Source organism: Ictalurus punctatus, chromosome 2 (assembly GCF_001660625.3).
Source record: "Ictalurus punctatus breed USDA103 chromosome 2, Coco_2.0, whole genome shotgun sequence".
Lineage (NCBI taxonomy): Eukaryota > Metazoa > Chordata > Actinopteri > Siluriformes > Ictaluridae > Ictalurus > Ictalurus punctatus.
In genome coordinates this window covers 21,934,783-21,948,570 of record NC_030417.2, presented here as the reverse complement: position 1 = coordinate 21,948,570, position 13,788 = coordinate 21,934,783, and the positions used below count along the sequence as shown (strand labels likewise).

General features: G+C 36.8%; 2 protein-coding genes across 2 annotated transcripts in view; both read right to left on the bottom strand.

Moving 5' to 3' along the window:
- Positions 1-369: 369 nt before the first annotated feature.
- Positions 370-6,751, bottom strand: LOC108276786 (cytochrome P450 2K4). The gene is made up of 9 exons (XM_017488747.3): positions 6,418-6,751; positions 4,975-5,134; positions 4,546-4,695; positions 4,268-4,428; positions 3,142-3,321; positions 2,685-2,826; positions 2,403-2,587; positions 2,178-2,319; positions 370-1,546 (listed from the first exon to the last, which is right to left on the bottom strand). The coding sequence occupies exons 1-9, from the start codon at positions 6,622-6,624 to the stop codon at positions 1,359-1,361; spliced, it is 1,515 nt and encodes a 504-aa protein (XP_017344236.1). The 5' UTR covers positions 6,625-6,751; the 3' UTR covers positions 370-1,358.
- Positions 6,752-10,012: 3,261 nt separating this feature from the next.
- The window catches only part of abca3b (ATP-binding cassette, sub-family A (ABC1), member 3b), a 48,313-nt gene continuing 44,537 nt past the window's right edge, over positions 10,013-13,788 (bottom strand). Inside the window, exon 31 of the mRNA XM_017488733.3 lies at positions 10,013-13,715. Within this exon, the coding sequence (XP_017344222.1) occupies positions 13,578-13,715 (138 nt within the window). The 3' untranslated portion in view covers positions 10,013-13,577. The remainder of the gene's footprint in view (positions 13,716-13,788) is intronic.

The following is a 13,788-nucleotide window of genomic DNA, read 5'->3' as shown; positions in this document are numbered from 1 at the left end:
TACAGGACAATAAGCATACCTAATATGACAGTCTATAGTCATAAGGTATGTCTCTGGAAATTATCACAAGGCATATAGTAAAAAAAAAAAAAAAAAAAAAAAAAAACTGCAAAGAGGCTTTTCCAGATAAACCGACTCTCTTGCAAGGTCTATATTACAGTACTTTTAGATTTATTATAGTGACTCTTTGATGTAGTTTTAAAGTATCCATGATTTAATCTTTTCCAAAGATTGGAAGTGGTGGGTTGTTTTCATACTACTCTCTTACATATATTTTAGTTTTGCTTACATAAAGATATACCTTGAAAAGAAGAACATTTTATCCCCCAAACCCTGTGAAGCCTGACACATCAAATAATAGCCAGAAAGTTCCTTTTTTTATTGAAGTGTTTATTGAACCCTTTGACAAAATCCAAAAAAATATATATTTAATATATTTACATATATGATTTTTTTTTTAAAATCATATTTGATTCATCAGGCAATTTATTGATCACAACAATGTTTATTTAGAAACACAAACAAATATTGTATATTGAATTTCAGTTGGTTTGTTTCTTTTTTTATGTCATTTTGAACACTGTACTTCTTTGCAATCTAAAAATACACACAAAAAACTAATGATTGTGTGCTCTAAATGACCAAGTATAATATTTTGTCTCATTTGTTTAATTGGGTTCTCTTTATCTACTTTTAGGACCTGTGTGAAAATCTGATGATGTCTTATGTCATATTTGTGCAGAAATATAGAAAATGGTTCACAAATTTTCAAGCAACACTGTATATTTCAAGCACACTGTGTATTAAAAAAAACAACATAAATCTCTATTTACACTCTAAATGTGCATCCACACCCATCCTTCTTGTTTTGCTCTTGGAAAAGCACAATCTTTTCACAAATTGGTGTTCAGTAAAGAGAGTTTAATCCTGACTTCCTTCTATGACTTTTACTGGGCCTATGTTTAACTCGCTGCCAAAGCAAAATAAGAAAAAACACAAGCTGAGGGCAGAAGAATGATACAAATGGCACTGGTTATACCATCATGATTAATTTTGATAAAATAAACAATTGTTCACATCGGAGTTGTTCTTACAGTACATATACTATTTTGTTCAAATTTCCAGCTAAAAAAAACTGTAAACAAAAATAGGGCAGGGTTGAAAGTTAACATAAACTTCACTGACAACTTTTCTATGTCGTTAATGGTAAAACATAACTTACAGAAAACTGAATTGTGGTAATATTATACAGGTTTGAGGTTTGCAGTTTTTTTAACATCCATCAAGATAAATTAAAATTAAAAATAGGCTACTTTCTTATACTCTGAAGTATTACTGGCTTTCTAATCATTCTTTGATTAGGTCCGTTTCACTGCACAAAGCTTGTGGGGAGATGGATTCACTGTAATCCCAACCACACCTGTGAGGTCCAGCTGATCTTCAGACACCCCTGGTGGAGGAGTGAAGCGGAAGTGCTGCAGGAGAGAGCTGAAGAAGAGGAAGAGCTCCATCCTGGCCAGGCTTTCTCCCAGGCAAACCCTGCGTCCTGAAAGCAAAAAAAGGTCGTTCTAGATTCAATGTTTCTGTTGTCTTAAATATGTCTTTCCTACTCTGTTTATTTGAGATCATACCAGACATAATACTTGTACAAAAAGGTTGCTTGTTTTTATTTATTTTTTTTTAATTTTGTATCATTACGGCTTTTAACTACTCTACTTAGAATCATTTCTAAAAGGGAAATAAAGAGCTTCACAGAGGGACAAACCGAAAAATCTTTTATGGTTGTACATTTTAGATTTCTTTTATTAGGTGTACCGCAAAGATTTAAAATCAGTTTAAAGAATCATATATGCATCAAAATGTCCATGAGAAATGCATATTTCTAACTGGCTGGAAAGCATTCATCAATTCCTTACATTTATAAAAAAAAGTCTAAAGTAGATGTGCTCAAAATGCTATCACATTTAATTTAAGCACCACTCTGCTGTGGTTTGTTTTGTTCTTGGCCTCCATTTTATCTATTATTCTGAAATCTCAGCAATTTAAAACTCTTACATACTCCTACTATCTAGGCTTGTCTTTTGACTACTTGCTTGTCTTTTAACAAAGAGCACTTTAGAAATAAGTCACGTGATATTATTCTTATATATATACTATTTTGAGTTCAAATGAATCACCTGCAGAAAAAGGCATGAAGGCATCTTTTTTAACAAATCGTCCCTGTTCATCAAGGAAGTTTTCTGGGTCGAAGGTGTGTGGGCTCTTCCACTGGCTCTCATCCCTCAACACGGACATCAATAAAGGATAAATAGTAGTGCCCTTTAAGAGACAATTAATAAATCATTGAGCATGAAAGCCACATTTTAAGCTGAGGTAAATTTGATGTTTGATAAATACATTACCTTCTTGATAAAGAAGCCATTGAAGTTCACATCACAGCTGGTGCTGTGGGGGAGACTCATGGGTACTATATTTGCCAGTCTCTGGATTTCATGGACCACTGCTTCTGTGTAAGGCAAGTTCTTCCTGTCCTCCACCATTGGCTGACGACCTCCAATCACGCTGTCAATCTCCTCATGGACCTGATCTTCACGTGTAAACATGGTTTTATAGTCATGATTAGCAGACTACACATCCACAGAGACCAAGAATCAGAAATACTCTTTCTATTTGAGTGCACTTACCCTGTATGTGAGGGTACTTGGCCATAAGCAGCATCCCCCAGCGCAGTGTTGTGCTAGTGGTGTCAGTACCAGCAACAAAAAGATTTATCACTGTCGTGAGAAGATTTTTCTCATTGAAACGGGAGTTTTTCTGTCCTGATTCCTAGGAGTCCAGAAATCAGAGAACTATTTAGAATTCATTGAATTAATTATCAGGCATGAGATACATTTAGACTGCATTCTTTCTTCCATACAGGTTCCTGTGCATTTTAACATTGAGTTCTCAGAAAATGTGAGAATGCAGCAATTACTATGAACTCTTGAAAGCATAAATTCACATGATGGCAAATTCCAAATTCTGGCAGATTTAAGCAACTGACTACAAAAGACAATTGTGTGTTATAATGAGTTAAATATAAAAACAGCTTGACTAGGCACAGTTCAGTCTGTCTGTCCAATCAAAATGATCATTTCCTACCTCATCACTTTGTTTACGAAGGAGAAAGGAGTCGACAAATCCTCTGCTTTCCTCTCGATTTAGCGTCTTCTGAAGACCACTCACCAGTTCAAGAACCTGTTTCCTGGTTTTCTTAGTATTCACTTGGAGGGTTCTTCTGTTTTTCAAGAATGGACCAATCCAGGGAAGTATGTTGAAGATCTTAAAATAGTAGGTTGGAAAGTAATTTGCCATTATTTTGTATACTTTGTGACACATTGCCATGCAAATATTGGCACAAACACAACACTCAAACAGACACGTGAATGATTCATTGTTATTAGAGCAATACAGTTCAGCAGCATATATGTTATTAATAGAATGTTTTTTTTCTATTTACAGTAGGGATTGTAAAGTATACCGGTACTATGGTACAATTGCGATACTAAAGCTTCAATATACTGCTGATGCCACTGTATTTTTTAAACAGTAGTATTGTCAATACTAGACAGACCATACTATTTTCGCTAAAGTGACACATCTCACTGCTTTTGCAGAGTACACAAAGGATAGTGACACTTCATTCAACCTAAATTCATTACCTTAATCTTTAAAGATTTACTGTTTGCTACCAAACAAGCTAATGTTCGCTAACTGCTGTATGTAAATACGAGTGTAAATCAGGGTTCGTAAAAGGTGCTTTAAGTGCTTGAATTTGGCTTTTTGAAATTTAGGTACTTTAGGTACTTAGGTACCTTGAAAAAAGCCATTTTCCATCTAGTGGTGCTAAAAAAGTGCTTGAATTATAAAAAGTCAATAAATACGAACTTGCTAAATAACTTTATTTTTGATAGAACACAAATACAATAATTTCACTAAAAATATGATTCCCTGCTGCAACCCCTCACTTACAGCCTAGAGTAAAGTACATGATCAGTGTAGTTTATCATTGATACATGAACCTTATATTGGTCTGTGTTGTTACCATTTTAGTTGTGTGCATCCTAACAAATAAAATGAAAGATTAATACAAAGCATACATTTATTTCTAATAATTTAATACTCTATACATGTAAATTCATGTATAACCATCCATAAACTCTGACTTTTAAATTTTAGCAATCTGAGTTAGCAATCAGATATACCAGAAGCCCTAGTCATTACTTACTCGCATAGAAGCTGATCCACCAATCCTGACATTCTCATTTGCCCTGTTGACCATTTCTTTGAATTGAAGATCACTGTATTCAAATCTGTTTCCATACACAATGGATGAGATGATGTTTGAGACAGCATAGTTCACTGGTTGAGTTGTGTCAAATGGTTTTCCTTTGGAGGAAAAAAAGGCCTCATTATAAAAAATATTACAAAGAAGATACTACAAAGAAATTTATTAAATCTTTCTCTGAAATCATGGGATTATGTAGAATTGAATGATCTGGGAACCTCCAAAGCTCTCAAACACTTCCTTAAGGTATTGGATTTCCTCAATGATTTTATCTTCACTGCCTTTTTTTCCCATTCCAAAGTCTCGAAGGTTTGTTAAAGCAAATCGTCTCATCTCTTTCCAGTTCTCCCCATTAGAAAACAGAATTCCTAAAGACAACAAAGCACATGTTCAATCTTCATTCTGTCAGCAGCCATTTCTGTTCACTTTGGTTTATGTTTCATATACAGTTAAAAGGGTAAAACTTAATCAGTTTTGCTGGATAATAAATGAATGACTACTAGTTAATGTTCAGATCTGACATATATATATATATATATATATATATATAAAATATAACATCATCTGCACACAAATGACAAGTGACATAAATAGTGATTGAGTGATTGGTCCAAACATAATGTAATTATAATGCGAGTATCCCTTACCGTGGTCTTCAGCAAACTTAAATGTATGATTGATTTCTCTTTCCCCAAATTCCTCAGCATATTTAACCAGTGCTTGTTTGACTGTTTTGTACCCCGCTAAGACAACAACTTTCTTGGTACCAAAATATACTTTGAATACAGATCCATACGTCTTGGCAAGCTGGAAGACAGAATTAGACATTCATGAGCAAGTTCATTGTAGATTTTAAAATGTTTTGTCTTTAGTGCGACTCATATACTCATTATATATCTCAGTATACAGTAGCTGGTTAATAATAAATCAGCTTCAGCCTTGTCGCTTAGCTATCTTTTTAAACTGCTACTTAACTGGATAGAATGAAGACACTTGTGTGATAAGGAAATGTGTGTGACTGCATCTACAAACAATTCAATAGCTACCCATATTGTGTTTGTCAGCTTATTTAATGCAGCAACAATACAGTTTCCCTGCTGCTGAACACTGGGCTTCTAAGAGCACTGTGCTTCTGTCTACAGCATAGAAGTAAGGCTTGTGAAATTTACAGTGCAAGAGCGTCTTTTATTATCATTCGGTAGTGACCGCATTGTAGAAAATCGCATGTGCTAGGGATCATTTGAACTTGATCTCAACAGCAACAAATGAGTAATTTTTTCACAAAATCATTTTTAAAATATTCTGTCCAATGAAGTGATGATTGTTTGATATATGCATCATTGAAGAAGAGAAATATGTAACCTACAAGTTGCATATGTTGAAATTAGATAAAACAGCACAGCCATGAAATGCATGTGTGGTTAAATTAAAGAACTGTTGTGTACACAGAAGGAATCTTGAGATTTCCTGTGGGAACTTTACTGATAGACCAAATTCTATGCAAGCTTTACGACAGGACAGACTTCTTCTTTTTTTAATAACTAAATATATTTAACTCCTTTATTGACCAGGTTATGATTGTACCAGGTCTGGAATTTAATGTGAATACTCCTTTTAATGAAAAAAGACCAAGTAAAACAGAAATAATACATTGCTTTGAGATTTCATCAGAAATACAGATAAATAGATAGGATATTTTTTTTTCCACTTTCTGTAGAATATGCCAGAATAGTTCCAGAGGTTTAAAAAAAAAAAAACATCAGAAAAATACGCAAATAGAAAAAAAAATTAAAGCAAAATGAGTGTGAATCAGAAATAATCTTTCTGACTTTTATTTGATTCTCATTACTTGCATTTGCAATATGTTATTTTTTCCACATTTTTAACATTAGTATTTTGCTTGTGGAATTTATTATTTTATTTAAAACTTTTGGCTCAAAATGAACCCCCGAAAATGAACCCCATATTATTCCCCTCCCTTCCAATGAACTGCAACTAAAGTTACAGTGTACTACATTAAAACTACAGTCAGCAAAATGTATGGATTTGCACAGAATATTAAGGGCTGACGCAATGTCACTGGCTCTTACCTCAGAAAGGGATTCATGGGGTCTGTCCAAGTCTAGCTGAAGCAGGTTTCCCAGGAGAGGAAGTGGTTTGGGTCCTGGAGGTTCATTAGTGTCTTCCTTAAAGCTAGAGCCTGATAAATAGAAATAAATAACCACAATGAGAACCACAACACCAAGTAATATGCTTGTGCCAGTAGCCTGCAGAAAAAGACTTTCTGCCATTGCCATTTTAAAATGTAAAAGTTTTCAACCCTAACTCTCTGATCAGTTTTTCTAATGCTCTATTCCAGAGGCAAACACACATGAACACACACACACACATATATATATAATGGATAGCCATTATATTATAGAGTGAGGTCACATATGCTTCAGGGGAGGAGTTCTTTGAAATGAGACATTGAGAAAGAGGTTAAATACAAGTGATTACACAATCTAGGGACATCATATAAACACGTAAATAATTAAGCCAAATTAAGTATAGCACACTTTACAGCATGGGTCTTCATTTATTTCCACAAAGATCCTGTTATAAAGTTCAAAGTAGGTGAAGGGAGAAATCAACAACTCTTTTTTTTTTTTTAACTTGGCAAGATTTTATTTCTGTTTTTTTTTATAAATAATTTTTATTGTTCATTTCATTTAATCTGTGTGAATGTGATCATTGTGAATGTGTCAGGGCTGTATCAGAGCTGTAAATCCACAGAACTTGATTTACCCTTAACCTGATCCTGTGGGCGGTCATCACATCGGAGTAGAAAACAATGGTAAAGAGTGTTGTAACAATTCAATCAGGTTTTTATTTAGAGGAAGTAGGAAAATAACATGCAAGCTCTGCAGTTACAGCCTTCTCCAGTCTCATTAAATTAATATTTTACAATTATTTTTAGTATTCAATGTTCAATTATTTAAATTAGATTTTATATTGTTCACAACTTAAAGCTAAAAATCATCAGGTGGTGGTAATAGTGGTGGTTCATTTTGGATGGATAGATGGATGGATGGATGGATAATGTAATTATTATATGTGAACTTACAATTGCGCATACAAGTCTAATCACAGTGAAAAAAATATTGCACTAGGAGGGTCCTTGTAGATGGCCTGTGGGGGAAAAAGCTGCTGCTGTGTCTGGATGTTGTGGTGCTCAGTGCTCTGTAGCGCTAGCCAGAGGGCAGCAGTTCAAAGAGGTTGTGGCCAGGGTGATTGTGGTCCGAGATGATTTTCTTGACCATTTCCTCATTCTGGAGGAGTACAGTTCCTGGAAGGATGGAGGACGAGCACCAGTAATCCTCACAGCAGTCTGGACTTTCCTTTGTAGTCTTCTTATGTCCGATTTGGTAGCTGAACCAGACAGTTATTGAAGTGTACAGAACAGACTCCATGACAGCTGAGTAGAACTGGGCCATCAGCTTCTGTGGCAGGTTGAACTTCCTCAGTTGGCAAAGGAAGTACAGAATCTGCTGGGTCTTATTCACAATGGAGTCTACAGTATATGAGTGTCCTACTTCAGATCCTGTGAGATGGTAGAGCAGAGGAAGCTGAAGGACTCCACAGCAGCCACAGTACTGTCCAGGATGGTGGGGGGAGTGCTGGAGAGTTCCTCCTTAAGTCCACGATCATCTCCACTGTATTGAGAGTGTTCAGCTCCAGGTTGTTTTGACTGCACCAGACAGCCAGTTGTTCAACCTCCCTTCTATATGCAGACTCCTCACCAGACTCCTCACCATCACCGATTACTGTGGTGTCATCTGCAAGCTTCAGGAACTTGACAGAGGGGTCTATAGAGGTGTAGTAATTTGAGTATATGGAGAAGAGCAGTGGGGAGAGCACACAACCCTGAGGAGCAGCAGTGTTGATTGTGCAGATACTAGATGTTACTTTTCCCAGCTTCACTAGCTGTTGCCTGTCTGTCAGAAAGTTGGTGATCTACTGACAGATGGCAGTTGGGACACAGAACTGGATTAACTTACACGGGAGGAGATCTGGGATAATGGTATTGAAAGCCGAACTGAAGTCCACAAATAGGATCCTTGCATAGGTCCCTGGTCTGTCAACGTGTTGCAGGATGTATTGCAGTCCCATGCTTACTGCATCATCAACTGACCTGTTTGATGAAGGGGGTCCAGCAAGGGTCCAGTGATGTCCTTTAGGTGGGAAAACACCAGTCTCTCATATTATTTCATGACCACTAATGTCAAAGCAACATGGTGTCTTGTAGCTGGTGATGTCTTTCAGACCTTTCCACACTGATGTAGGTCTTCTAAAGATCACACTCTAGTTCATGAACCTAGATCTTTTTAATTGGAACTATCCACTGAATTATATTATAATATATAAATGATATATATAATTATAAAGCACGGTGGCTTAGTGGTTAGCACGTTCGCCGCACACGTCCGGGGTTCGATTCTAGCCGGGGCTGTGTGTGTGGAGTTTGCACGTTCTGCCCGTGCTGCGGGGGTTTCCTCCCCCAGTCCAAAGACGTGCATGGTAGTCTAAAAGTGTCCGTAGTGTATGAATGGGTGTGTGAGTGTGTATGTGATTGTACCCGTAGTGTATGAATGGGTGTGTGAGTACCCTGTCCAGGGTGTACCCCGCCCTGTGCCTGATGTTCCCTGGGATAGGCTCCAGGTTCCCCCACGACCCTGAAGAAGGAGTAAGTGGTAGAAGATGGATGGATGGATAGAGAACAAAAGGGGGGGGGGGGGGGTATTATGAAATAGTTCATATTTCATATGGCACTTTTGTGTAGTAGAAGAACTTATCAGGGGTATTTTATTAATTGACATTTTGACCTGCATGCATTGGCACAAATATCACACTCCAAAATGGGCATTTAAATGTACTGAACATGGTTAGAAACACTTCAGACTATTTCAAGATCATTTACATACTTTTTAGTGTTGGTAAACAAATAGATTTGTGTTCCCAGACCATTTGTCTGTTCTTGATGTATTTTGCAATGGCCATCTAAGGCATCCTGAAATACCTGTGGTCTAAATTGAAGAGGGCAGTTTACCAACACAAAAAAGTATGTAAATGAGCTTGAAATAGTATAGCTGAAGTGTATGCTTATGGTCTAATCTTGTTGAAAGGTCCATCTATAGTTTAATCTCCTGCTAAAAGCAACCATGTGTCAGGCTAAGAAATCCTAGTATTCTGAATATGAACTTACAGTATCATTTACACACATTTATAGCTCACTGGGTTGATTTAACCTTTAAGATACATTCTGTTTTCTGCTGACTCCAGCCACCTGGCACGATGACTTAAATGTGGGTTAAAAACCACCATAGTCTTTTTATTGTTTTATTTCTGTAAACTGGACTCTTATGTAATGGTTAATTTTAATGACCTGTGAGTAGATTGTTAGTAGGGAATATGTGAAATATGTGCAATGCACAAGAGCTGTCAGTCAATTTAGACTTTACCTTTACTCCACTCCGGTAAGACGGAGCAACTGAAAGGACTGCTGTAAACACCTCACCTATATATTATGTAACTATATTATAGTTGATTTTTTTACAGACTAGAACTTTGCAAATGTGCAAGCTGTCTAGGTAATGATCATATGTAGTGTCTACATAGCAGCATAGTCAAGAAATCACATGACTCTGATCTAGAGAATGTTTATTAAAGGCTTCTTTTAGTAGTGGGCTAACCAGCCCTCAGTCTTAAAAACAAAAACAAAAAACAAAGGGGGGGAAAAAAACACCCACTCACTCACTCACTTCCACTTAATCACTCACTTAACTTCCATAATCAGAAGACAAAATAGCTAGTAAACATTTAACTCTGAAGTACTTTAGGAAATACATTATATACTGGATAATTATTTACAGCTTAAATGATTGAGGTCTACAGATTTAAAGCGAAATTATAAAGAATGTGTGCTAAGGCACACACAAAGCATAAGCTTTTACAAATGACATTAAAATGCATTGCTAATGATGCATTATCACGCTAAAGCTTTGATTTGGCTATGTGACATCCAGCTAGTGATTGGGAAACAGTGGAACTAAGGGTCCTAGCCTTTGCTGTCATAGACTTTGCATGTTCCAGCATGACAATGTCCCTGTGCACAAAGTGAGTAGTTTACATTACTAAATATTTAAATAGGGATCCATAAACAGTATGTCATCAGGATGACCACCTTGGATAATGAAATATCACAGTTTCAGTCCATTCTTTCTTAAGGCAAATTTAATTAAAAAAAAAAAAAAGAAAGAAAAAGAAATGGCAATTAATACACTTTAGTCAACATTAATTCAATTGTACAGTACATAGGATCTCAATTCCCGTTTATCCATGTAAGATTATTACCACTATATTCAACATAGTTATGTTCATTAAAAAAAGTCATCTCACCTCAAAAAGCATCAGTTCAGTTTACAACAATCAGCTCAAAAGTGAAAGCTATTGTATTGTGCAAATGTACAAATGAAAATCAATTAAAAAATACATATTAAAAACAGAAGCCCTGTACATGTACACAATTAGACCTTTAAGCCGCACCAGTAGCTGACCAGTAGAGGGCACACACAATAGTGAGTCACCCATCAACTTAGTCAAACTTGGGTGAATATAACATACGATTTACTCACAATGCGTCCGAATGAATCAGAATGTTAGTCAGGATATTAGAAAGGTACCAATTACAACTGAACGTACAATAGAAGCTTTGACTACTAGTGATCTACACTCAAGAGCCATATTTTGTTAATCCATTTTTAAAAAAAAAAATTTTTTAAGACTGATGTGAAATTGACTGGCCCGGATCAGTAATGCAGATTTACTTTGTCCAGGACTATAAAATAAAGCACAGTCTTAAACAGTTGAACATTTACAAGTTGGGTACATGCATGCAGCAAAGTAGTGTCACTTTTCCTTTGGAATCAATAGTGAATAGGACGACTAGGTACCATTCGTTACACAACATACAAAAAAGCCTACACATACTATGTCAATTATGTTTGAATTGAAAAATTTTGCAACCAGTCTATACTGAGTCACAACACAGGTGATGTTTTACTAGAACCCTGATGAGAATTTAACACAGAGCCTTGACGCCTGAAGCAGCCGCTATTTTGACTGTGGTCATGTAAAGGTACTACATTTCATTATTTCAGTTATTAGAATGTTCTAAACCATTTTTGGTTTCCTGTCATACTACACTATATGCCTAAAAGTATGTGTACACCTGACCATCACACCTATATGTGGTTCTTCCCCAAACTGTTAGCACAAAGTTGAAAGCGCACAGCTGTCAGACTACATACCAAGCCTTTTTGCCCAACATCAGTGCCTGACCTCTCTAATCTGAATGAGTACAAATCCCTACACCCACATTTCAAAATCTAGTAGAAAGCCTGCCCAGAAGAATGTTGGTTATTATAACAGCAAAGGGGGAACCTACTCTGGAACGGGATGTGCAATAAGAAAATATAAATGTGATGGTCAGGTGTCTACATCCTTTTGGCCATGTAGTGTATGTGCTATTATTTTCAGGAAACACAAAGCAAGACAGTATCAATGTAAATAGGCAATAATTAATGTGTTCTGTTTGTTCAGTTAAAAAAAAAGTATTTCAAACATGTTAAACTATAACTTTGGAGGATGGTTTCCAGTGCAAATATTGTCTACGTAAAGTAATGTGTTAGGAAGAAAAAAAATGTGTATAAGATTGGTTTTGCAAATAGTTCATACAAGCCCTCTTTCAGAAAAAAACAGAAAAATGTACCCCCCGACCCCCCAAAAAAACAGACATTTATGTATTGCATTGTAGCTGCATGTGTTTGCTTTGAGAGATATGGATGGCATGCCATTGTTTATAAATTTATTTTGATTCTTTAAGGTGACTATTTTTTGCAGCACAGCTTGAATACACACACGGTCAAACGTCTGACTGCAGCAAAAAAAAAAAGAAGAAAGAAACAAACAAACAATCAAAGTCATACATATCATAAGCAGCTTCATACACATGTAGACATTTACACATAATCCTGGTCCATCATACAATCATGATTCAGAATGAGCTTCCAGCCACAAGTGGTGCAAAAGACTTTAAAACTTAATAGATTAAGGATTTAAGGTGTGTTCACACGTACAGCAATTTATTGATGCAAGTCGCCAGTCTCTGTACTATGAAGTCGCCAGTAGGCGTTTCTACTACTGGTTGCCATCGTAACATGGGCGGCGCAACTAGCATTCCACTTGAGACAACAAACCAGATTTCTTACTGCTAAAATTAAACATTCTGGAGGGAGAGCGATCTGATATAAAATTCAGCAGTGTATATATACATTGCATCCTATGAGATGAAGGAGAAGCAGTGTGCGCTCTTTGCCATTGCGGCCATCTATCTGTGGGAAAAGCGCAAGTGCCAATTAGCTTAGCTTATGGCCTTAGCGCGTTTAAAGAAAAATAATAATAATGAAACACACTCACTTTTTGTTTCAATCGAGCAAAATCCCGGTGTAGCTCCTATCTCAGTAAGTGAGCATCACCATCAGGGTGTCATTCACTATATGTGCTATATATATGCTATACCACCGCAATGGCGCTGCTTCTGCTAGTGAGCACGGGTAGCTACGGATCATTTGCGCTCTAGTGTCTTCACTCCCTTTGGTAGTCACTGCACCAAATCACTACAAATTTGCAGTAAAGTTGAACTTTTCTCAGCTTTCAAAGTCTATGGACATGCCCACATCTAGTTGCCAATGGTTGCTGTCTCTCATGTCAACGGAAGTCGCCAGCTCACATTGAAAATGAATGGTCTCCGGTCGCTTTGTCGCAGCGAGTCACTGTATGTGTGAATGCACCTTGACTGTTGTATTTGGTGTGGGCGAAAAAACCTCTCCACCCAAACACACTGCTTGCAATGACTGCCACTCACACACACACACACACACACATACCTGCATACACAGACACACACAAACATACACTACACATGTTTAGTCCAGACCTCAAAAAAAAAGTACTTTCCAACATCTGTGATAAGTGAAGTACAGTATCAGTGCAGTACAGTACAGTGGTTGACACCTTTGTGTTGGTGTATGGGGAAGAGAAAGAAATTTTCTGAGACCTGAACATGTGGAGAAAAATCTCTCAGCCCAAGTTGCACCACATAAAGGCACAAAATAAGGAAAACTACAGGAGTCTTCAGCTCTCTTTTTTCTCAGTGTGATTTCCGCTGGCCTTCTGAACAGTGCTGGAACTGAGCAAAGCTCAGGAAAACTTGCTCCAATGAGATCTGACTCACACAATAGTCCTCAATCCTATATTTCTCCTTAGCTGCCTCAAGTGTCCCAAAAACCTGCCAGGGCCAAGAAGTGATACAATTAGGACAGATTTGTACTAGACATGGTGCCAAATAACAAGCTACTATC